Source organism: Diceros bicornis, chromosome 4 (assembly GCF_020826845.1).
Source record: "Diceros bicornis minor isolate mBicDic1 chromosome 4, mDicBic1.mat.cur, whole genome shotgun sequence".
Lineage (NCBI taxonomy): Eukaryota > Metazoa > Chordata > Mammalia > Perissodactyla > Rhinocerotidae > Diceros > Diceros bicornis.
Genome location: NC_080743.1, coordinates 45,241,321 through 45,265,596, shown reverse-complemented (window position 1 = coordinate 45,265,596; position 24,276 = coordinate 45,241,321). Strand labels below are relative to the sequence as shown.

Below are 24,276 nucleotides of genomic sequence, written 5' to 3'. Positions count from 1 at the left end.
CACCTGATAGCATATTTGAGGGTCTATTTCTAGACTTTCTATTCTGTTCCATTGATCTGTTTATTTTTATTCCAGTACCACACTGTCTTGATTACTGTAGCTTTAAAAGAAGTCTTGAGGGCTGGCCCCGTGGCTTAGCGGTTAAGTGCGCATGCTCCGCTATTGGCAGCCCAGGTTCAGATCCCAAGTGCGCACCGATGCACCACTTCTCCTGCCATGCTGAGGCCGCATCCCACATACAGCAACTAGAGGGATGTGCAACTATGACGTATAACTATCTACTGGGGCTTTGGGGAAAAAAAAGAGGAGGATTGGCAATAGATGTTAGCTCAGACCCGGTCTTCCTCAGCAAAAAGAGGAGGATTAGCATGGATGTTAGCTCAGGGCTGATCTTCCTGACAAAAACAAAAAAATAATAAAAAATAAATAAAAGAAGTCTTGAAATCAGGCAGTGACATTTTCCAGTTTTGTTCTTATTGTTCAAAGTTGTTTTTGACTATGTGAGGTTCTTTGCATGTCTGTAAAAATTTTAGAATTATCAATGTCTACAAGAAAACCCTGTTGAGATTTGGTTGGCATTGCATAGAATCTATTGATTAATTTGGGGAGAATTGACATCTTAACAGTATTGTCTTCTGATCCATGAATATAGTGTATCTCTCCATTTATTTATGTCTTCAGTTTCTCTCAGCAATGTTTTGTAGTTCTCAGTGTACAAATCTTGCACATCTTTTGTCAGATTTATCCTTAAGTATTTCATATTTTTGATGCTATTATAAATGAATCATTTATTAATTTCTATTTCCATTGCTAGTATAAAGAATATTGATCTTCTATTCTGCAATCTTGCTAAACATACTTATTAGTTCTAGTAGCTTCTTTTTAAATAGAATCCACTATGTTATCTACTTAGAAAATTATGTTTTCTGCAAATAAAGACAGTTTTACTTTTCCCTTTCCAATCTGGATACACTTTATTTCTTTTTCCTGCTTTACTGCACTGGTTAGTAACTCCAATATAATGTTTTAATAGAAAGTGGTGAAAGCGGGTACTATTTCTTCCTAATCTTAGGAGAAAGCATGTAATCTTTCATAATTAAATTTGATGTAAGGGCCGACCCAGTGGCTTAGTGGTTAAGTGCGTGCGCTCTGCTGCTGGCGGCCCGGGTTGGGATCCCGGGTGCGCACCGACGTGCTGCTTCTACAGCCATGCTGAGGCCGCGTCCCACGTACAGAGACTAGAAGGATGTGCAGCTATGGCATACAACTATCTACTGGGGCTTTGGGAGAAAAAAAAAATAAAAAAATAAATAAATAAATAATTTGATGTAAGCTGTAGGTTTTCCTTTGATGTCCACTATCAGGTTGAGGAAGTTCCTTTCTTGTTTTTAAAGACTTTATTTTTTATTTTATTTTATTTTATTTTTGTGAGGAAGATCAGCCCTGAGCTAACATCCATGCTAATCCTCCTCTTTTTGCTGAGGAAGACCGGCTCTGAGCTAACATCTATTGCCAATCCTCCTCCTTTTTTTCCCCGCAAAGCCCCAGTAGATAGTTGTACGTCATAATTGCACATCCTTCTAGTTGCTGTATGTGGGACATGGCCTCAGCATGGCCAGAGAAGCGGTCCGTCGGTGTGCGCCCGGGATCCGAACCCAGGCCGCCAGTAGCAGAGCGCGCGCACTTAACCGCTAAGCCACGGGGCCAGCCTGAGGAAGTTCCTTTCTATTGCTGGTTTGATTTTATCTGAAATGGATGTTTCATTTTTTCAAATGCTTTTTCTGAATCTATTTTATTTTCACTAAAAAATCTGTATTTATTTTCCTCAAAACCAAATGCTGGGGCATGATTATATTTCAAGATTAAGTGGGGCGGGCCCAGTGGCGCAAGTGGTTAAGTGCATGTGCTGTGCTGCAGCGGCCCAGGGTTCACTGGTTCGGATCCCGGGCGCGCACCAACGCACTGCTTGTTAAGCCATGCTGTGGGAGCGTCCCATATAAAGTAGAGGAAGATGGGCATGGATGTTAGCCCAGGGCCAGTCTTCCTCAGCAAAAAAGAGGAGGATTGGCATTGGATGTTAGCTCAGGGCTAGTCCTCCTCACCAAAAAAAAAAAAAAATTAAGTAATGGCATCAGACATTGGATTTGATGGGTAATTACAGTAGCCACATTCTGAAAATCCATTTTTTTCCCTTGAAAATAAACTTTATTAAAGTTACTTTTTCAGAAACTATATTCAGTAAATATGGTAATGTAGCAACAAACTTGGGCTCATAAGCCTTTAAAATTTTTAAGTAATCTTTAATGATGTTGATCAGGAAATTCATTGGTGGAATTAATTCTCCAGTCTCTAGAATTGTATCACCTGGGAATATTGACATGATTATATAGTTTTTCTTTTTTGAATTGTTAATATGGTGAATTACATTGATTGGTTTTCAAATGTTAAACCAACCTTGCATTCTTGACATAAAACCCAGTTGGTCATTATATATGATCTTTTTGTATATTATTGCATTTGATGATAAAATTTTGTTAAGATTTTTTGCTTCTTTGTTCATGAGGGATGTTGGTTGGTAGCTTCCTTTTTTTGTCATGTTACTGCTTGGTCTTACAGAATGAATTGAAAAGTGTTCCACCTCTTCAGTATTCTGGAAAAGTTTATGTAGAATTTGTAATTTTTTTTTCTTTAAATGTTTGTAGGATTCACCAATGAAACCATCTGGGCTTAGATTTTCCTTTGTGGGAAAGTTTTAAACTAAGAAGTCAATTTCTTTAATAGTGAAGGGCTGTTCAGATTACCTATTTCTTCTTGAGTGAGCTTGGCTAGTTTGTGTCTTTCAAGGAATTTGTCCATTTCATATAAGTTATTGAATTTATTTGCATAAAACTGTTCATAATATTCCCTTATTATCCTTTTTAACATCTGTACACTCTGTAGTGATCGCACCTCTCCTTCCTGATATTGGCCATTTGAGTGTTTTCTCTTTTATTCCTGATCATTCTGGCTAGAAGTTTATCAGTTTTATTGATTTTAAAGAACCAGCTTTTGGTTTCACTGATTTTTCTCTATTGTTTTTGTTTTCCATTTCATTGATTTCTTTTTTTTTTTTTAATAATTTTTATTTATTTATTTTTCCCCCAAAGCCCTAGTAGATAGTTGTATGTCATAGCTGCACATCCTTCCAGTTGCTGTATGTGGGACGCCGCCTCAGCATGGCCGGAGAAGCGGTGCGTCGGTGCTTGCCCGGGATCCAAACCCGGGCCGCCAGCAGCGGAGCGCGCGCACCCAACCGCCAAGCCACGGGGCCGGCCCCTCCATTTCATTGATTTCTGTTCTTATCTTTATAATTTCCTTTCATCTGCTTACTTTTTTCTATTGTCTTAATTGACTTGAATCGTTCCTTCTTTTTTAATATAGACATTTAGGGTTATAAATTTCCCTCTAAGTACTGCTTTATCTGTTGATACTTGTATTGATAAAACACAATATTGATATGTTATGTTTTCATTTTCATTCATATCAAAATACTTTCTTATTTCCCCTTTGATTTCTTCATTGACTTATGGATTATTTAGAAGTGTGTTATTTTCCAATTATTTAGAGATTCTCCAGAGACTTTTCTGTTATTGATTTCTAATTTAATTTCATTGTAGTCAGAGAACATGCTTTGTGTGATTTAAATCCCTTTAAATTTGTTGAGACATTTTAATGGTCTATCATGGTGAATGGTCTGTGCACTCGAAAATATGTATTCAGCTGCATTTGGTTGGAGAATTCTATAACAATTTACCTTATTTGTGTCTTTATACTTAAAGTGGTTTTTTGTAGGCAGCATATATTTGGGTCTTGTTTTTTGTTACAATCTGACAATCTCTGCCTCTAATTGGGTTATTTAGACCATTTACCTTTTAAGTGATTATTGAGATGGTTGGTTTTCAATCAATAGTCTTGCTATTTTTCTATCTTCTGTTCTTTGCTCCCTTTTACCTCTTTTTCTTTGTTTTGGATTATTTTTTATGATTCCATTTTTATCTCTTTTGTTGCCTGATGAGTTTTGTTTTGTTTTTTGGTGGTTGCTTTAGGGGTTATAGTATACATATTTAATTTATTGTGGTCTAGCTTCATATGGTATACTGATTCATGTATAGTACAGAATTATGTATAAATTCATATTCATTTATAGTATAGATTCAGGTATAGTATAAGAATCTTACAATAGTATACTTCTATTTCTCTTCTCTGAGCCTTTGTGCTATTGTTGTCATACATTTTACTTCTACATATGTTATAAATCCCACAATATATTGGGATGAATTTTTAAAGAGATTTAAAGAATAAGAAAAATAATCTTTTATATTTACCCACATAGTTACCATTTTTAGTGCTCTTCATTCCTTTGTGTAGATCCAGATTTCTGATATCATTTTCTTTTCACCTGAAGTACTTCCTTTAATATTTCTTGTACTGAAAGTCTTCTGGTGATGAGTTCTTTCAGCTTGTGCATGTTTGAGAAAAGTCTTTATTTTGTGTTTGTTTTTGAAAGGTATTTTCACTAGGTATAGAATTAACTAGGTAGGTTGACAGTTTTTTCCTCAGTACTCTAAAGCTATTGCTCTGTTGCCTTCAAGATTGTATTGTTACCAATGAAAAGTCTGCTGTTAATTTTATCCCTGTTCAGCTGTATATAATATGGTCTTTTCCCTCTGGTTGTTTTGAAGGTTTTAAGCAATTTGTTTATGATGCTCTTCGGTGTGGTCTCCTTCATGTTTGTCTTGCTTAGGGTTCATTGAGATTTTTGTATCTGTGGGTTTATTATTTTCATCAAATTTGGGAAAACGTGGCCATTATTGGTTCCAATATTTTCCTTTAGGGACTCTAATTAAACATATTAAATCACTTGAATTTGTCCCAAAGCTCATTGATGTTCTGTTCATTGTTAAAAATCTTTTTTTATGTTCTGTGTTTCATTATGGATAGTTGTTTTGTGTGTGTGTGTGTGTGAAGATTAGCCTGGAGCTAACATCTGTGGCCAATCCTCCTCTTTTTGCTGAGGAAGATTGGCCCTGGGCTAACATCCATGTCCATTTTCCTCTACTTTATATGTGGGACGCCTGTCACAGCATGGCTTGATAAGCAGTGCCTAGGTCTGCACCTGGGATCCAAACCTGCGAACCCTGGGCCACCAAAGTGGAGCATGCAAACTTAACCACTATGCCACCGGGCCGGCTCCCATAATGGATAGTTTTTATTGCTATTTTTTCAAGTTTAACAATCATTTCTTCCATAGTGTATAATCTGCTGTTAATACCATCCAATTTTTTTTCCATCTCAGATAGTATGGTTTTCATCTCTAGAAGTTTCATTTGGATCTTTTCTATATATTTTGTGTCTCTATAATTATCAAACTCAATCTTTCCTCTATCTCCTTGAACATATGGAATACAGTTATAGTAGCTGTTTTAATATAATTGTCTATTAATTCTACCATTATGTCATTTTTGGTTAATTTTCAATTGATTGATTTTTTTCCTAATTATGGGACGTATTTTTCTGCTTCTTTACATGCCTGGTAATTTTTGATTGGATGCTAGACATTGTGAATTTTAACTTTTTGGGTGTGGATGTTTTTGTTTTCCTATACAAATTCTTGAGCTTTGTTCTGGGATGCAATTATTTGGAAATAGCTTGATCCTTTTGAGTCTTGCTTTTGAACTGTTTTTTAGGTGGGAGCAGAGCAGCATTTCGCCTAAGGCTAATTTTGACCCACTATAGGGACAAAACCCTTCTGCGTACTCCACCCAACGTCTCATGAATTATGAGATTGGTAATTCTGGCTAGTGAGAACAGAAACTATTCCCAGTCCCATGTGAATTCTAAGTATTGTTCCTTCTAATCCTTTTGGGTGTTTCTCACATTGGCGTTGGGTAGTTTCCTCACATGTATATCTTGATTAGTACTCAGCTGGAAGACTCCAGGGGAAGCCTCTGAAGATCTCTGGAGATCTCTCTCATTGCAACTCTTTTGTCTGCAATACTCTTCTGTCCCAACTCCAGCTTCATCTCCTCAACTTAGGGAGACTGTCAGGCTGTGCCTTGATTCCCCCTTACTGCTGGGGCAATCATAGGACTCACTTCATTTGTTTCTCATCTCTGTCCTTTGTTGCCTGATGTCCAATGTCTTGAAAATTGTTGTTTAATATATTTTTCTCAGTGTTGTTTTAGGTGGGAGAATAAATCCAGTCCCTGTTATTCCATCTTGAACTGGAAGAATCAGAATTCTCTAAAATTTTAGAAAACATATCTTTTGACTCCATACTTTTTGATTACATCTTCATATTTGTGGTACATTTATAATTGTGTACACTGCATTATTGAGTATTTTCCTGACGAGAGAAATTTTGTTTTGACTAGGCATTGATGAGAAATTAATCACCCACTTATAATTTTACACATCCAATAACTGGAATAATTTTCCAGAGACCAGACTCTGGCTCCATACATTTAAAACCTTGTTTCTCCTCCACTTACCACTTTACTTTTAGTGCCAGGTGCTATAGGGTATATTTATAGCGATACAACCTTTGGTGCTGCTCCTTCATGTTGTTATGCAAGGTGAGGCAGCATGATGACTGATAGGCACATTCTTGGAAGACATTCCTACACTGGGATGGCTGCAAAAACTCAGCTATACATGGAAGTGACTGCAAACCACACAAATATATTTCACTCAAAAATAGTCCCCTATTCAACTTACCTTTAGCTGAATTCCAAAAATTCTTGTGGCCACCACTCCAAGGCTACCCAACATGGGGGAAAGTGTGATATAGGAGAAGTCAGAGTAAAAAGAGATAGCAGTCTTAACTGATAGCAATTAAGATATCTTATTTTTGCAAATTTTATAAAAACATGACCATATGAACACATTGCTTAGGCCCTTCCGGGCTTGGAAGGGGCTGTGCCAGTGAAGGTCCTTGAAACTTAAACTTCATTAGCTCCATGGTAAATCTACCTCTGCTCATGAAGCCTCCTCAGTTCAGCCTCCCAGCGGCTCACCAAACAGAGTCCAAACTCTTTCCCTGGGAAGACCATACCCTATCCTGTTCTCATTTACTTCACCAGATCCACACTCCCACCCTAGACTTCTCATCATGCCTGTTGGCAACTCGGTGCATTGCATATGTTGTTCTCATTACCTGGAATGCCCGTCATTCCTTTCATTACCTGGGAGCATCCACCCCTCCCTCAAGACCAGGTCAAGTGTCACTTCCTCTGTGAGACCATTCCTGATTCCACGGGGGATTAACCGTGTTCCCACAGCTTGTCCCTATTTTTATTATAGTCCACACAACACTGTGTTTTGTGTTTGTCTCTCCCACCGGCACCTAAAGCCCCTAAGGGCCTGCAACTTATTTATTTCTCTATCCCAGTGCCCAAGTCAGTAAGTGGCACCTAGTAGGAGCCATTGTATGGATGTCTGAATGAATGAAATCTTTGTTTTCCTCCCACAGAGTGCTGACTCTGACTTACTTGGCTCATTAAGTTATTTTTTACAGCATCAACAGTATAGAAGAAGCATAATTAAATGGACGAAGGAATAAATAAATGTTGATAGAGTCATCCTGACCCCTGTTTAACAAATAGTTCTCAGAGCACCTACTATGTGTCAGTCATGTTCTAGTAGCTACATAATACTAAGAGCTATCACTTGCTGAGTGCTTCCTTATGCCCTAACTAGTTTGAAGTCTTAGATTTGCTCATTTAAGGCTCACAACAGTCCTGTGAGGTGGTTTCTGTTATTCTCTCACCTTTACTAGTTTGGGCTTCCACCCGTGTCTTAGGCAGGGGCTGGGGCTGTGCTCCGGACTTGGCCATCAGGGGGCGGTTGAGCGCGGGCCTGGGGCGGGGACGCAGACCTGCCCGCGCCACCATCTCTGCAGCTGGTCCCTTCCTGACTACAGACCGGTGTGCTGCCAGACTAGAGAGAATCACCGCGACTGAAACGCTAGGGGGCGCGAGCAATTCAGCTTTCCGACAAAGGGCGGGGCGTCGGAACCTCTCTGCTTCCCATCTAGATGCTCAGCCCTGGGGCCGTCCTTTCACCCGCTGAGCGTTTCCACAAAGGCAGCAGATAATCCGCCGAGTACTCACTATGTGCCCGGCACTTGCCTGCTTTATCTCATTTAATTCTCACAAAACCGTAGGAGGGAGGTTCTCATATCTTCATTTCACTGATGCTGAAATGGAGGCTAGCAGAGGTTAATTGACTTACGCAAGGCTACACAGAGAATGATAAAGCTCTTGTTCTGAACTACTTTTCTTGCTCGTCCTGTTTTAGCATCCCCGTGTCCTACATAGGCAGAGTGTACACAGACCCCTATTAAAGCAAACCGGTATCCTTCTCCCTTCTGTTTATTTAAACCTGGTGCCTCTAGACCCACAGATTTTCCTGCTCTGCTGAACTTCTGAGGCAGTTGGGGCCCCACTACCCATGGGGCACCTGCTGCATCCTTCCCAGCTCTGCCCTGAGATGTCGCATCTGCGAGACTGGTTCCCCCATCAAGTGTAAATTCCAGCTCTTAGCATGAGGCTTGACACAGAGTCAGTGCTTAATAACCATATGCTGAATAAATGACTGGCAGGCACAGCAAGTGCGTGTGCCTGTCCTTCTCAACATAGCTCAGGGCTCGCACAGAGCCAGCAGCAACAAACACCCGTTGAAAATATGTGAATGAGGATTTAATAGTTTATTTCTATTTTGTTCTACCTCCGTTATGTTTATATCCAGCTGGGACTGCAAACTCCTGGAAGGTAAGCGGAAGGAATGTGGGCATGTGTGTGTTAGGGTGGGTGGGTGCTGGGGAAAAGTGAGGAGGCACAGGGCAGGGAGCAGAGCTTTCCCATGGTGAGAATAAGGCCTACATAGAGAATGAAGAGAGAGAGAGAGATGCCAAGATCTGAGTTAGAGCAGGAGGAAAACGAGCCCTGAATAGGAGCCTTGTGTGTGGCCCTATGGTGCTGACTCACCAAGACTCAGGAGAGGGAAAACATGCTAGGGATGAAGAAGGAGCCTGTATGCTGTGGTCACCGCCCCCAAACCACCCTACCACCCTGAGGACACCCTGTCTGCTCTGAGGCCCAAATGGTCCTGGAAGGCTTTGATTTGGGTTGAATTGGCTGGGAGAGCAGGGGGAGTGGGGGAGTGGGGGAGCAGGAGGGTGGGCACTAACCATGGAGAAGGGAGATGGGTAAGTCTTTTGAGAATGGGAAAGGCCCTTCCTGGGACAGCTGTGTGTTTGAGTTCAGGTGGGGAAGGAGGACCAGGACGAGGAGCTGTCTCTCCAAGCATTCAGCTGCCCCCTCCTCCACAGGCAGGTGCGGAAATGTCAGGCTCAAAAGCAGGGAGGGGATAGATGCTCATGGCTTCAGTGGCTTCTTGTCTGTACCTGAGGAGTAAGGCATGCTTTAGGAGTAAGTGCTTCCCAGAGCTGATGCTAGACAGACGAGGCACAGCCTGGGAGTAGAAGCTCCACCATCTTCCCCACTCCCAGTCTCACCTCAGCAGTCACACCGGTTCAGAGACATGAGGACAAGATTTTTGTGGCAACAAGTGTGGCAAGCAGCCCCAGGCCAGTGGACAGAGGGCAAAGCTTGGAATATGGGGCAGCCCACGTGAACAAGATCAAAGCCCAGACATTGTAGAAAAGCAGGTGAGAGGAGGAAGCCGTGCCCGAGGGAGCAGCCAGGGCTGGGCTAGGAATTCCTAGGCCCAAGTCAGCTCAGGGAGGAGCAGTCGGCTGAGGCCAAATGAGGGAGCCCCACTGACTTTATAGTCTGGGCTCTGCCATGAACTAGACATGTAAGCTTGAGCAAGTCACCTAGCCTTTCTGGGCCTCATTCTCCTCATCTGTAATATAGGGGAGCTAGAATCAAGGGTCTCTAAGCTTCCTTCTAGCTCTAACGTTTGATGACTCTGTGTAGGCAAATCTTTCCTCTCCTTTCTCCTCACCAAAACCCCCAGTCATTCCTTCAGTGTCCTGTTCCTAGTGGAATTCTCAAAAGAAAGCTGCTAACTAGTGGATTCATACTTAGGTATATGACTGACTATAAGCTAATATTCTAAACTCCCTAAATGCATTATTATTATTTTGACAGTAGTGTGGTCAGTGGAAGGAGAGTGGACTTGAAGGCCAAATAGATGAAGGTTTGAATCCTAGCTGTGCCACTGAATCTCAGCCCTACTTTGCTGTAGGACCTTGGACAATTTACTGTGCCTCAGTAGGCCTTAATTACCTTATGGGTCAAGTAGTAATAACCTGCTTTTTTTAGTAGTTGTTTTGATTAAATGAAGTAACATAGGTAAAATACCTTGGCACCAAATAAAATACTCAGAAAATGTTCTGCCCTCCTTTAGAGGACTTAATCATGACCAAAAGGAACAGAGTAGAGTCTGAGATGGAGATTAGGGTGCAGGAGGCTTACCAGGAAGTACCCTTGGGATCCACATGAAGGGAAGAGAAGGGAAGGGGTGGGGAGAGAGGGGAGGAAAAAGAAGGGGAGGGAAAGTTGAGCTGCAGTACAGTCTCAATAGAGGGCTCAGCCAAATCTACAAGAGGTTTTGAAGCTGGGATGACCCTTCAGAGTTCTCTTGATGTGGGACAAGGGGCCAGGTCTTTATATTCCACATGTCACACTTTGGATATGAGCTGCCTGTGATTTCTTTCAGTTACGGCTATTCCTATAAGGGGCTTATAGCCATCAGCATTCTCTAAAGCTAGGGAAATAAATCCTTCATTCCTGAAAGGGACCTGAGTGTCTACCATGTTGAGTTAGTGAGTAGGACTCTTGTCCAGTTAAGTAGGTGACTCCCCAGGGCTAAGGCCAATCTTGTTGCAACACTCCCAGTAATTTGCCAGAGCCCACAGTTTCCCAGTGGTGTGGACAGAGCCACAGGACACTCCCTGTGCTCCTGCAGTCTAACAGCAGCACAAACATTCACACTACTGGGAGAAGAGGAGGAGCTGCTTTTACATCACTCCCAGGAAATGTCACTTGTAGGTGTCCCTGAAGGACCCATTGGATTCTTTTCAAAGCTTCATCTTCATTTCTCTCTTTTGCTTTTAAAGACTTAGAAGGTAGGAGAGGACATTTATGGGTAATGCAGTATTTTGGCAACAAGGTCCTTTCTCAACCTGTCTTTTCCCAGGTCTTCTCTACAAGTCGTTTAAGAATGTTTTGCCGAGTGCTGTGACCTGGGAGCTCCTTCTTCCACCAGCCCAAGCGTATCACGTTGGTGTCTGTCAGTCTCTCTTTAATAGGACTTAGCTCTTGGGGACTTCTGGTGACTGTCTCTGACCTCATCCTAAGACCAAGACAAGCCAAGTGAAACAATGCAAACACGGGGAGATACTGCAGAATTCCAGATAGATAATGCTTTGGAGAGAGGAGAAAAGACATTTGCTCCTTTTCTAGTTAACTTTTTCCTGCCCATAAAGAGCTCTGTCACCTCTGTGCTACCACAGTGCTTTTGCCAGGACCACCTTCAATAACCCTTTGCACCTCATTTGCATTATTTAGTTGTCTGTTAACTTTTTATGTGTTAATGTTTTGCTTCCCCAACTAGACTTGTGAGTACCCTGAGGGCAAGAAACATGTTAAAACTTGTGTTTTCCATACCAGTTACCTTGGTTTCTGGCTCATCTAAAATATTTAAGAAACATCTGTTGCTTGAGGGGAATTAATAAGAAAGATGTCTTGTTTTTGTTCATTTTATCTGACCTGCTAAAAGTCTGACAGTCCACTCCTGGGGGTGGGGGTTGTTAGGGTGAATGTGAGTAGTGTGGTGTCCTGTAGGGTTTAAACCTGCTCCATCTTAAGAATTAGCTCAGGCACTTATCTAGAGCCCACCTTGGTCTGCCTGAGAATAGCGTTAACAAGGACCTCAAGCTATTCTCACTGGGGAAACACAGGTCCTGGAAAGAGCAGAGCACTGGGGCTTAAATCCAAGCTTTGTCACTTCCTAAGGGCCCTTGTAGAAATCTCTGGTCTTCATCTGCACCCCAGGGAAAATAATACCTCACAGCACCCTTGTGAAGACTAGTAAGGTAATATGTATGTGATATCATTAACATGGTGCGCGGAACCCAAGTAGGCATTCTTGACTCTGAATATCATTGACATTACGGCAAACCAGATTCAGGAGCTTAAGACACCGCCTTAGGTCAGAGGCAAATAACAAGTTCTTGTGAAAGAACAGGTGAGAGCTATGAGGCGCTCGTTTTCAAAATGTGATCCTCACACCACCTGCATCGGCAAGCCCCTAAGCCCAACTCCCAGGAATCCTTCTTTTTAGCAGGCTTCCCAGGTTATACTTAAGAACGATCAAGTTTGAGAACCACTACCCCAGTCTCCTTTCTCCTCCTCCGCTTCTACCAATGAACTGGCCGTTGATATGTGAGCAGATGGGTAGACATGCTCTCAAATTTTCTCAACTAGTTTTATAGCAATTAAATTAAAATTACTCCTGTGGAACAATGCTCATTGCCTACCTCTGACTCATGATTATGAAAATATATCCTATTTGGAAGCCAGCATTTCAAAAGACATTTGAAATTCTGTTTCAAGGACTAGGCATCAGAAGCACTCTATAAATTATATATATATACACACACACACACAAATAGACAAGTCAGCGCTGCTGACAGTGAGGCTGTTATGGGAAAACGGATATACCCAGTGTTTGTTGAAATGATCATTAATTGGCTTAAATGCTGGAAATTTAAGATATGTAAACATCCACACTGTTTAAACACTTGTACATCAAAGGATTTTCGTCTGGCTACAATTTGCATTTGCTAACAATGTAGCATCAACAGCACTGGACTAGGAGACAAGGGATGCATTAGTCATTTGTAAAATTAGAGGGCAGGACAAGATCAGGCATTCTTAAGCTCGAGTACATGAATCATGAATGGCTTCAGGGTCTTGGGATCCCGTGAAGCCATTAACCAAATTTTGCACATAAGCATATCCATTTTTCTGGGGATAGAGTCTAGCTTTTCTTAAATTCTGAAAAGGTCCAGAACTCCCAAATGGTTTAAAAATTACAGACTGGATTATTGCATAGCCTTCTTCCAGCTCTAAGGTTCTAAAGAAAACCAATGTCCCAGCTCCTTTTGGGGTCTAACCGGGATAGGTCACTGACTTCATTCGGTTTTTTAAAGCTAGGGCCGAGTGCTCCCTCTACACCACCTGCTCCTTCCCCAACAAAACAGGCCCTGTTGTGCAACATTCTTCACTTTGTACAAACAAGACTATTTTTCCCGGAAACGGTATGACAACTTGTTTTAATGTAGTCTGCTATAAAAATGGATGAAGACTTCTGCATGGTACATTTGGCTTTACAAATGTTAATGACTAGTTAATGCTTGTGTTATGTGTTGCACATCATTATAATCTGTTGACCAGTAACACAGCTTTCGCAACATGGGTTAATACCAAAATTGTGAATCATGGAACTTTTACTTAGCACACACACAATCTACAGCAAACTTAAATACTAATCTATACTACCTAACTGGATTATTGGATCCATTGCAGTATTGTGCTTATTTATCTCAGAAGATAGGCAACTAGCAAAAATACACATTTCTTTTGCATTTCCCCACCCCCATATTACACTGTAAAAGAAATACATTATTCAGTGCACTTCCTAAGAAATAAACTTCCTTATAGTATCTCTCTCTATATATATCTATGCCAAAACAAAGAAAGAGCACAATGCAACTTTTAAGATTACCATTTAAAGCAAGAGAGGTAATAATGCTCTGGGACTAGAGCCCCCTCTCCTGTTTAGAAAGTTCAGCTATTTTATCAACACTGTTCATTTGGCTATGCATGGGAATAAAGTTTAATGCATGATTGCTTTGGGCAGTTTATAAGATACCCCCTTCATCATTTGGTAGACACCCTGGGGCATTAGTAGTAGTTTAATTTTTGATGTATTGGCCTTAATCAAACCATAACCTGTGGAGACGCCAATATACTCCATGGTGATTTACACAGTGATTTCCATCACCTGCCTTTCTCTTATCAATTCTGATCAGATTAAGATGAAACAGATTTTAATTATAGCAGGAGGTCAGGGGCTGCTGGATAGATGTTGGCTAGGAGAATGTATGTGAGGACACCAAGGCCTCTCCATCCCTGTGGACACAATGTCATATAACCACCATGTCTGAGCTGGGTTGCAGAGTCTTGTTTGGAACAGGGGTATAGTTATTGTATTCTACGGACTTTGTCGGCTGTACTAGCCTACCAGTTGGAAAGAGTGGAGGCTTTTGTCCTCACAAACTCACTATGATGGAAATGACAGAAGTTTCTAGAATGAGAGGTTGCAACTTGGCAGCTTGTGAGCTAAATCCAGCTGCAGAAGTGTTTAAAATTTTGAATCAGTTTTGATATTTAAAAATGAGAATATTTCTCATGAAAATTTGGATTTCATAAAAATTTGAGGAGCTGGTAACCCTGGTCTAGCATTACTGCATGGCAACAAGCCCCCGGAGCCGCCCAGCGGTGGCCCTTCTAAATGGAGCTTGGGCACTTCAGTTTGCTCCAGCTCCACTACCCCCAGCTGTCTTACGCCACTTGATTGAGTGACTTATTTCACATATGACCAGCTGAGTTCTGTGACACTGGGGTTAGTTTGGCTCTGCCTTTTTATGATGCTGAAGACCTGACTTCATTTGGAATTTCCCCACCTCCCTGTGGACAACATTTCTTCATTGACTGATTAGGTCCCAGCCACATCTAGTTGCTTTGGTAGGTAATCTTAATGTGCATTTCTACTCGTCCTTTATGCTATATTGCAAACTCCAAAGATATAATCACACTAATATTTATGTGTTTAAGTGTGTGTATGTTAAACACGTAAAGGGGTGTGTCTATACAGATATATGTGTACTTCCATTTAGGCAAAAGTTAATTTGGTTCCACAGATACAGACACCAAGTGGTGGCAGCTTGGAGAGTAAGTGTGACAATTTAGTAAAACCTGTATAATTCTGACTTATAATATTACAAAGAGAGTGAATTTTAAGTTATTGCTTTTTGATTACATAATAAAGATCTCATTCTGTTGCAAAACTTTTATACAGAATGAGTAACCATTTCGTATTCAAGTAATAGCAATAGGAATCAGAAGTTCCTTACACAACAGTAGATGCCTGAAGACATTTTTTGAATGGAGATGTGATTTCATTCTATTCAAGAATTTATGCAGGAAACTGGGAGTGACTTAATTTTTCAAAAGTACAAGAAAAGCAGCTGCTTTTCTTTCCCAACTGCTTAATGCTCAGGAGGGTTTCTCAAGGACCCTGTAAAGCTCAGCTCTGTGGTGAGTTTATCCCCACCTTTGGGATTCCCATTCTACGTATGCAGCCTTGTTTCTGAACACAAAGCTTGTATTAAAATCAGTAAAAGAGGATTAAAAGCAGTGTTAGTTTTTAACATTCAGAATTCACAGAGGATCTCATTTTCTGCAATTAAATAATCCATTTTGTGTTTTCACTGCAGAATCACATTCATATGGCAGTCTTATTTCAGGCACTTTTTAAACATGTTCAACTGGAATAAAAATCTGCATGAACCACTTCTGCATAATTCAAAATGAGTGTTGAGTGATTCTAGTCCCAAAATAGACAGCAAGTCACCGCCTGGTACTCAATTAGCTTTCTCCGTCACAACGTGATGGTGACTGCTGAGCTTGAGGTGTCTTTGAGGTGCCCTTCTAGCTTTAGTACAAAGATGTGAGGCATAAAAATCCAAACTACTCAGTTTCTACTTAAAAAATACAAAAAGGTGAAATACACTAAATGCATTATACAGATGGTTTCAGCTACTATCAAAATAAATAACATCATCTGACTCAACGGTTTGACTCTGAGCTCTTGGACGAAATCTGATGGAATGTCAAATGTGGAGGCTGCCTCGTAGGGACTAGCTGCTGGTAGGCAAGAATATCTCGACGTCCTTGCCATTGGCTACGACAGCATTAGAAGAGCAGCTGCTGGCAAGCTCTTCTGTGGTGGGCAAAGAAGATGCCTGGGAATGAGTTTTGGTTAGTGGAGTGGTAGTGGATGGAGAAGGAGTGAGACCAGGTTTTTTAGGTGGGATGGGTGGAGGGTTTCCTCTCTCAGCTCTGGGGATGGTAGGGGACTTGATCCCTGGAGACAGGGGGCTCAGAGGACTGGACACTTTCCCTGGAGTAGGTGAATGGCTGGTGTCACTTCTTGGGTTGGCAGTGTTGGCCAGATTTCGATAGTCTGTGCCAAAGGGAGAGCTGTTGGGAGAGACAGGCTTGACTGGCCCTTGCTGGCTAGTGAATCTGGAGAGCACCTGAGTGACTGTATTCCGGGCCAGCTGCTTAGCGGCAGAGTTGTCCATGAGGGTAGGGGACAGATCCCTGGATGGAGGACTCTGTAGACCACTGGCTTGTTGATCCTGATCTGCTTGGGACTGAAATTTGTGCCGAGCAGCATGGAACCGCTGGTTGATCCCTACTTGGTAGGATGACTGATAGCCGGGGCTGCTAGCTGAGGACCCCAATAAGCGCTTAGTTAGTACTGGTGAAGAGCAAGGAGAGGATGTGAGAGAGGAGGAGGCAGTGCTGCTGGGAGACAGTGAGCTCCCACCGGAAGGGAGGTGACTAGGCATTGGGACTGGAGTCTCGATTCCCATAGGACACCCACCATTCTCCACTGCTTTCTCTTGGGCCAATCCCACAGATTTCTCTCGTGGAGGCACTTGGTTTTCTACACTGCTGCCTGTAATCAACTCCTTGGTAGTTTGTATCTCTGGGTCAAAATGGCCATTGGTTTTTGCATAACAGTAAGTAGGAGTGGTGGGACCAGGCAGCCCAGTGGTTGCCACCTTGGCTATGTTGTTCCCATGGCTTCTTTCTGCCTGAAAACTCTCTGTTTGGCAAAATACAGACACTAGCGTGGGAGGCTCAGTCGCTGTGCCTTTAGACATAGTCACCGGTTTCTTCAGTTGCTCACTAGGGCTACTATGCTGGTGAGAAGCCTCGAGATCCTTTACTATTTTCTTCAAACTTTCCATTTCTTCTTTCAGAGTTTTGGTCCGGTTCTCTTCTCGGTTGAGTTTTGCTCTCAGTTGTTCTCTTTCGATGTCAAACTCAGACAACTGCTTCTCCACCTGGGCCTCGGTCTGCAAGCCTCGCTTCCTCTCAGCTACCAGCTCTTCCTCTAGTTTACTCACACGGCTCTTCTCCTTCTCCAATTTCAGGCTCAGCTCTCCTGCCTTCTGCCCCTCCTCGGCTGCCTTGCTGGTGGCTTTCTTGCACTCGAGCACCAACATGGACGAGAGCTGCTTGTGGCGAGAGCGCTCCTCTTCCAGCTGACTGGAGAGCTTCTTCTGCTCTTTTTCAAACTTTTTCACTTGGGACTTTTCAAATTCCAACTGGAAAAAAATACCACCATACATCATGATTAGAGTAAGAAAACAAAGAGACAGTGAAAAACTAACATCAAGTAGTGTCCTGGCTAGCCCTTCTTTGGCACACAGGATTACCACATATGCCGTGTGCTTAGATCAAATATTTCTGAAGTATTGGAATACCTATCACAAAAACGTACACACCATGATTTTATCTTTCTTTGACGATTTAGGAAGCACTACTAGTTCTTATACTGTCTCAGGGTTATTAGTGAGAATATGAACCATCACTGTGTTTTAGGTCTGTGGAGAGTGCAGACGATTAGAACCAATCAAAACAGAAAACAGAAAGCCATATATATCAGATTTGTGATGAATGCTGCTGAAAACAAAACTTTAAAATTTTTAGTAATAAGACTTTCTGATCTTAAAAACAAACAAACAAATAGTTGCACTTGAACCATACTTTCTGCACAAATACAGTCTGTTTTAATCGTCATCCCAACCCTATTTAAGGCACAGAGACTCTGAGTGAGAGGGAGAGGGTTGATGGAACCCTTTTGGTCAGTGTTTTACAAACTCTGAGACCCATTAAAGGATAGGGAAACCAATTTAGTGACCCACGATTAGAATTTTAAAAAAATGAATGTGTATTATAAGCAGTATGGGTTATCTATGATTTCATGAGATTTTTGTTTTAGGCATGTGTATACTGCATATATATACTGGGCTGTGATGTAAAATGTATGTCTTTCTGGGAGTCCTAAGTCAAAAAAAGTTTGAGAGCTTGAAGTTAGTGTTCCCCAAAGTGTGTTCTATGGAATGACAGTCCCACAGTGAGTGATCTATGTCACAAAAGGATTTTATGAAAACAGAGATTTGCTAAACACAGATACCCTGTCTTGTTGTTGAAGACTCACAATGTGCTTTTTGCATACTAAGGACCCAAATTGAAGTTAGAAACCTGTTTAACTTTGCTTAATCCAGTAATTCCTAGCCTTATTCGACCACAAAGCCCTTTTTTTGAAGTACACCCTGCAGAACAATCTTTGAGAAATGCTGTTCTAGGTACATGCTGCTGCGAACACCTCCATCTTCATTACCTGTTGAGTCAGCCGCTCTCTCTCCTTCTCCAGCATGTAGGTGACATCATCTCCTTCAGCTGTGTCCTGTGCATGCCTTTGCCTTTCTTCCTCAAGGTCTAGGATCACCTTTAAAGAATTAAAAAAAAAAGTCATTTCTAAATATCAGGGAATCACACTTATAAGACAATTAAATACTAAGTGCCTATCTAAGTACCTAAGATAATCCCTGAGATAGGTAAATAAGTAAGTAAATCCCAGTCAGGGCCATTAAGGAGCACGCTGTCTAGTAGGGTGAAAGATATGCAAGCTATGTGCTAGAAAACAGTAAGATATATGCTTCATTTTAGGTATGCACAAAATGACATGTAAATTGAAGAGAGCAACTAATCAGCTGTAGGGGTTGAGAAGGTTTCAGAGAATTAACAGAAGGTCCAGAAACTGCAGGCAGTTTGGTGGGACTAGGGGACACGTGTAGGTGATGAAACAAGACAGGACCATGCAAAGCTGAAAGCTGAGGTGCTCCCCTCAATGCTCAAATCACAGGAGGCACCAAAGAGGGGGCCCAAAAGTAAACATTTCAAATAGGTGACATCCTAGCTGTGCCTTGCTTAATTAATAATATGCATGTTGTATATAGTTAGATAAGAGGTGAAAAGACTCTCTTGACTTCATCCTGCATGTAAAAAGGCTCAATTATTGGGATCTTAAGGGGGGATTTTTCACAAGGCCTTTTTTGGGGGGGAGCAAGATCAGCCCTGAGCTAACATTCATGCCAATCCTCCTTTTTTTTTTTTTTTTTTTGCTAAGGAAGACTGGCCCTGGGCCCTGGTAACATCTGTGCCCATCTTCCTCCATTTTATATGGGACGCCACCACAGCATGGCCTGACAAGCAGTGCATCAGTGCACAACTGGGATCTGAAGCCGGGCCGCCAGCAGCAGAGTGCGCACACTTACCCACTATGCCACGGGGCCAGCCCCTCACGAGGCCAGCCCCTCACGAGGCCTTTTAATTAACCTGCCTACCCCACTCCACTTATTCTAGTCCCAAACAATTAAACCCAATTTTAAGAATACAAATTTAAAGGGACATTTCCCCCATAATCCTGCCTCCCATAACTGCACAATATTCCTATTGGCAATGGATTTCCTTCTAGTAGCTTCTGCTCATGCTTCAGAGGTGCCCTGGCCCAGACCTCCAAGGCAGAGCACTGTCATCCCAATGGCCATTTCTCATTGTTTCTCCTCACTAACAATTTTTATGAATGGAGAGAAAAATTTTCTGGGACATGAGACTCTTCTTTAAACACAAAGTGTGTTTGCTTACAAAAATGAAAACATTTTGGTGTACTTGCTTCTGGTTTTAAAAAAGCTAATTTTTCAATTTAATAGAAAAACAAGCTTTTGGCTAAAGGTGGTAGATCATTTCCTCTCCCTTCTGAGAGCCCTCTAAAATTATAGAAATGAAGTGAAAAGAATAAAAACCCACAAAGACAAAGAAAGAGACGTGAGCAGAAATTTTAATAACATATGAAGAAGGAAAGGCTGGAGGCGTGGTAACTCTCTTGGTATGTGTTGGGAGGAGGAAGCTGTTTTGCCCTGCAGGGCCCCAAAGAGACACAGAGCCTGGAGGGGTAGGTACTACAGAGGAGAGGTGAGGTGAGACAGAAAGCAAGGGGACTGGCTCAAATTCTGTATTTTCCAGATTTGTTTGTCCCCTCAACTTGATTCCTGTACATTGAATGTTAGCAGCCGGGCATGTACTGCCCAGGCGTAAGCCGGATGTTTATCCTCTAAGAAACAGAATGTGACAGGCTCAGGATTTGGGAATACCGGGGATGACAGAGAATGGGGGTGAGGAAAGGGGATTATGTTTGTTTTGGCAAGATGGTAGAGGTGGAGAGGAAAGGGAAGTGGGGTGTAAGATAACAAAATCTGCCTCTATAATAAAAGGAAGTAATATAAGTGTCTAAAATTGATAAAGCGAGAGAGAAGTATACCATTTAGAAATACGGAAGTTAGCTACCAAAATAAATGGTTAAAAGAAAAAAGTGGTTGTCTCTGAATACTGACGAGAAGAGAGTGGGAAGATGTGGACTGGGGAAGTCTATTTTTCATAATGAGCAGAGTAACCATGTAATTTACTGTTCAAATCACAACACTTCTGAGAGTCAAAGGAGATATTGTTAATAACTATGCCAAGGCGATAGGCATAAACTGGGACTCTCGCAGGCAAACTGGGTCAATAAGCACCCTAATTATATGCCTCTAGGTACTATTTGATTTCTAACAAAGTCAGTGTTCTACTTTGATAAAACACTTAAGAATAGATAGGCAGTTGGTTTAAAACATTTAACACTCACTCAAAGAATCTTACATTGAAATATAACATTAAGAACTTTTTTATTATTTTTAACTTCTTCCTCTCCCCAGTCACCTAGAGCCACAACCATCCCATCACTACACCTTCCACGGGCATGACAGCCAGCCAGCCTGCCCTTCAGCACAGCTCTATTGCTTCATGTAGGAAGTGGAAAAAAGGCCTATCAAACAAGGATGTTGGGAAGATTTTCTTAGAGGATTATGTAGAAGTCCCCAAAATTTAGGCAACTAACTCAAGTGTATGGACACCTTTTAAATTAAGGTATAAATGCCTTCTGATTATTTCATTCTAGATCAGAGGTTAAACTTTTCTGGGTCTTGGACAACTTTGAGAATTCAATTAAAGTTACAGGAAAAAGTTCATATTCTACAAAACTGCATAAACTTTTGGCATTCTGTATATTTTCTGGGGGATCATGGAACATCTGAGGCCCATCCATGGCTAAGAACCTCCACTCTGGTCTTTCCTTTGGACTTAGTGAAGAGAAAGAAAAGTCATGGGCAGGACCTAAGCCTGAGCAGTTGGTCAGCTGCGTTTGAAGCAGATGGCTCTCTAACGCAGGTAACTGTAAAAGTAAATGAAGGCCCATCACATGGCAGCTGCTAACCCAATTTTTCAGAATAAAATGCTTCCTACTAAATGCACTGATGTCTCCCCTTGTTGGTATAAATCTAAACCAATAGTTTTAAAAAATACAGATTCTAGCCAAGCATCTCTTTCAAGCCAAATCTGAGCAGTAAATGACAAGTTGGAGAATAAAATCACAAGCACTAGAATTCCAATGAGATGAGGTGGAAGAAAGCACAGGTTTGCCTTCCTACCTAACTTGGGGCTGTAAGACCTGGAAAAACACACACAAACATACTTTCCTAATGGAGTAGAACAGCTTTAAGGTAAACAACTCCAGGGAATGTTTATGGTTTCACGAAGTAAAATGCAATGAAACTCAAAACAAGGAAAAAAAATGAAAATAATCTATTGGCTATTAGCATGTTTATAGTCAGGTAAATTCTCTCTCTCTGTCTTTTAGATATAGCATTCCCCAAATACCTGTTAATCCTTCTATTTATCACTTAAGTAAGCAAATACAGAACACTCCGTTCAGCTACAAGCTTGGTCAAACCCCAGTTTGTTGCTAAAGTTTGGATGATCAAGAGCTGAAAAAACATACTAAGTATCTTGGAGTGTCATATCAAGAAGGAATGCTGTCTTAAATAATGTGTCTGGCACACTACCTAAATTTAACATTTGCAATAACCTGTGTTTTCTATCTCCTGGCTCCTAGGTAAGCTAAGGGGCTTTTTGACACCTGTGAGACCTCCCAATTGAATTACTATGAAAACTGGCAGCTGACAAGAAAGTATCAGGCACGATTTATCAAGTCTTCACAAGAGCTGACGTAGCACAAGTCAAGTGTGTGAACCCACCTTCCGGTGCCTGCTCTCAGCAGCAGCCAGCTGGGACAGCATGCGCTCCTGCATGTTCTTGCACTGCTTCATCACCACCTTAAGAATGGAGAGTGGGTTTGTGCAGACCGGCTGCTTTTCGCCATCATTCTTCTCCTTCAGTGTTTCAAAGTCTCTCTGTAGAGCCATCAAAGGGTCACTGATGTTATATTTTCCATAGCGTTCTTCAATGAAAGTATCTCTGTGTTGGGCCTGGGAAAGAAAAAAAATAAGCATTTTGCTTTTAAAAACTATTGAGGAGGAAGATCTGCTAGCAGTTATACATTAAAGGTGGTAATGTTAGTATGAACGTAACCTGACTACAAAATCAGACTGGGCCATCTAAATATAGAAATAACATCAGAAAGGGGGCCTAGTATAATAATAATATTAACAAGAACAAATACTTATATAGAGCTAACTATGTATTAGACATTGTTTTAAGCATTTATATTCATATTAACTTATTTAAATTTTACAACCCTATAAAGTAGTGCTATTATCTCTACTTTGCAGATGAGAAAACTATCACAGAGAGATCAAGTAACGTGTTCCAGGTCACTCATCTAGCAAGCTGTCAGAACTGGGATTTAAACCCAGGCAGCCTGGCTCTAAAGCCTGTCCTTAACCACCATGCTTCCTGCCTCTGCTTATGAATGCTTATATTACCAACAGGCATATCTTATCTTTTCTTTCTGTTATGCTATTTGCATTTCTAAAATATGGTAAGCATGATAATTTTATAAGTTTACATATTTAGAGACCCAACAAAGTGGCTGTAGGTAAGTAAAGGATGCTAGAAATATTTTCACATTATAATCTAGGACTATTTGTGATCTGTACATACAGAACTTCCCTCAGTTGTTGGTAGGTCAAGAGGGCAGAGGCACTCACAACTAGAGGTCCAGACAAAAATCTCTTCTACTTGCTGCCAAATCCCACCCCCTCTTCTAGTCTCTGTTCAGATGCTATCTTCCATCCTCCAATCTGTCCCCTTCAGGGCTTGGTGAGCTTTGGGGATGAGAGGGCCTGGACTGCGGGCTGGTGCTTGGAGTCTGGCCTAGGGCTTTGGGCCTGGGTGCCAAGGTGGATCTAAGGGTCAGGAGGGGAGTGGAGAGATATTCTTAGGCTCCCCTCTTCCCTTCTCTCTGCTAGGAAGGACTTGAAGTATTACTTCATATAAGCATCATATATTTTGTGCAGGTGAACAGAGTGACATTAACACTTACTTTACCACACAGACACTAGACAGTTTCCTGAGACATTTTATAATAAAAAAAAATGAAGTGTTAATAGAGGATTGAGGAAACTCTCAAAAACCACAGCAAAGTACTACATAATTTAAGCTTTCAAATGAAATTTAGTTATTAAAACTATTATCTTTTATGAATTTTTAAAAATTATTTCATCAGAAGCTATGTTTTCTTACTACCACCATTGACAAATAGGAACCCATTTGAAAAGAAAGGAAAATTGACAATTCAATAGCTTAAAGAAAAAAAGAAACCTCAAGAAAATAAAGCAAACATGGAGTTTCTTTAACACAGAAGTATGTTTCAGTGTTGAAATTTGATGCCTCTTTCTTCATTAGACTGTCCAAGTTCAAGACCCAGGAATCACTTAGCCTTATGCTACAAATTGGTGTTGATATCAGTTGGTAAATGTACAAAGCAGAGTTAGAAGCCCTGGGTTTTACTTCTGGCTTGACTACAACCATCTTAAGTGATGACATTATTGGAGTATTTGGATAATATTTGTATACTGGAAAGATGAAGAGAAAAATCTATTTGTTCCTTTAAGTTATTGGTAATGATCTTCCTAACTTTATTACAATTATGTGTATGTGTGTGTGTGAGCATGTTGAGAATTAAAGGGAGGAGAGATTTGAAAGACAGAGTCCAAGATAGAATCCT

General features: G+C 41.2%; 2 protein-coding genes across 3 annotated transcripts in view; one reads left to right on the top strand and one right to left on the bottom strand.

The window, feature by feature from the left end:
* ST7L (suppression of tumorigenicity 7 like) overlaps window positions 1-24,276 on the top strand; it is a 175,204-nt gene that overhangs the window by 120,527 nt on the left and 30,401 nt on the right. The gene's annotated exons all lie outside the window — the stretch shown is intronic.
* The window catches only part of CTTNBP2NL (CTTNBP2 N-terminal like), a 38,244-nt gene continuing 27,294 nt past the window's right edge, over window positions 13,327-24,276 (bottom strand). For both annotated transcript variants that reach the window (XM_058538791.1, XM_058538792.1), the window contains 3 exons: window positions 22,346-22,576; window positions 18,556-18,663; window positions 13,327-17,476 (listed from right to left, as the gene is read on the bottom strand). In XM_058538791.1, coding sequence (XP_058394774.1) covers window positions 15,995-17,476; window positions 18,556-18,663; window positions 22,346-22,576 — 1,821 coding nt within the window. In that variant the 3' untranslated portion in view covers window positions 13,327-15,994. The remainder of the gene's footprint in view (window positions 17,477-18,555; window positions 18,664-22,345; window positions 22,577-24,276) is intronic.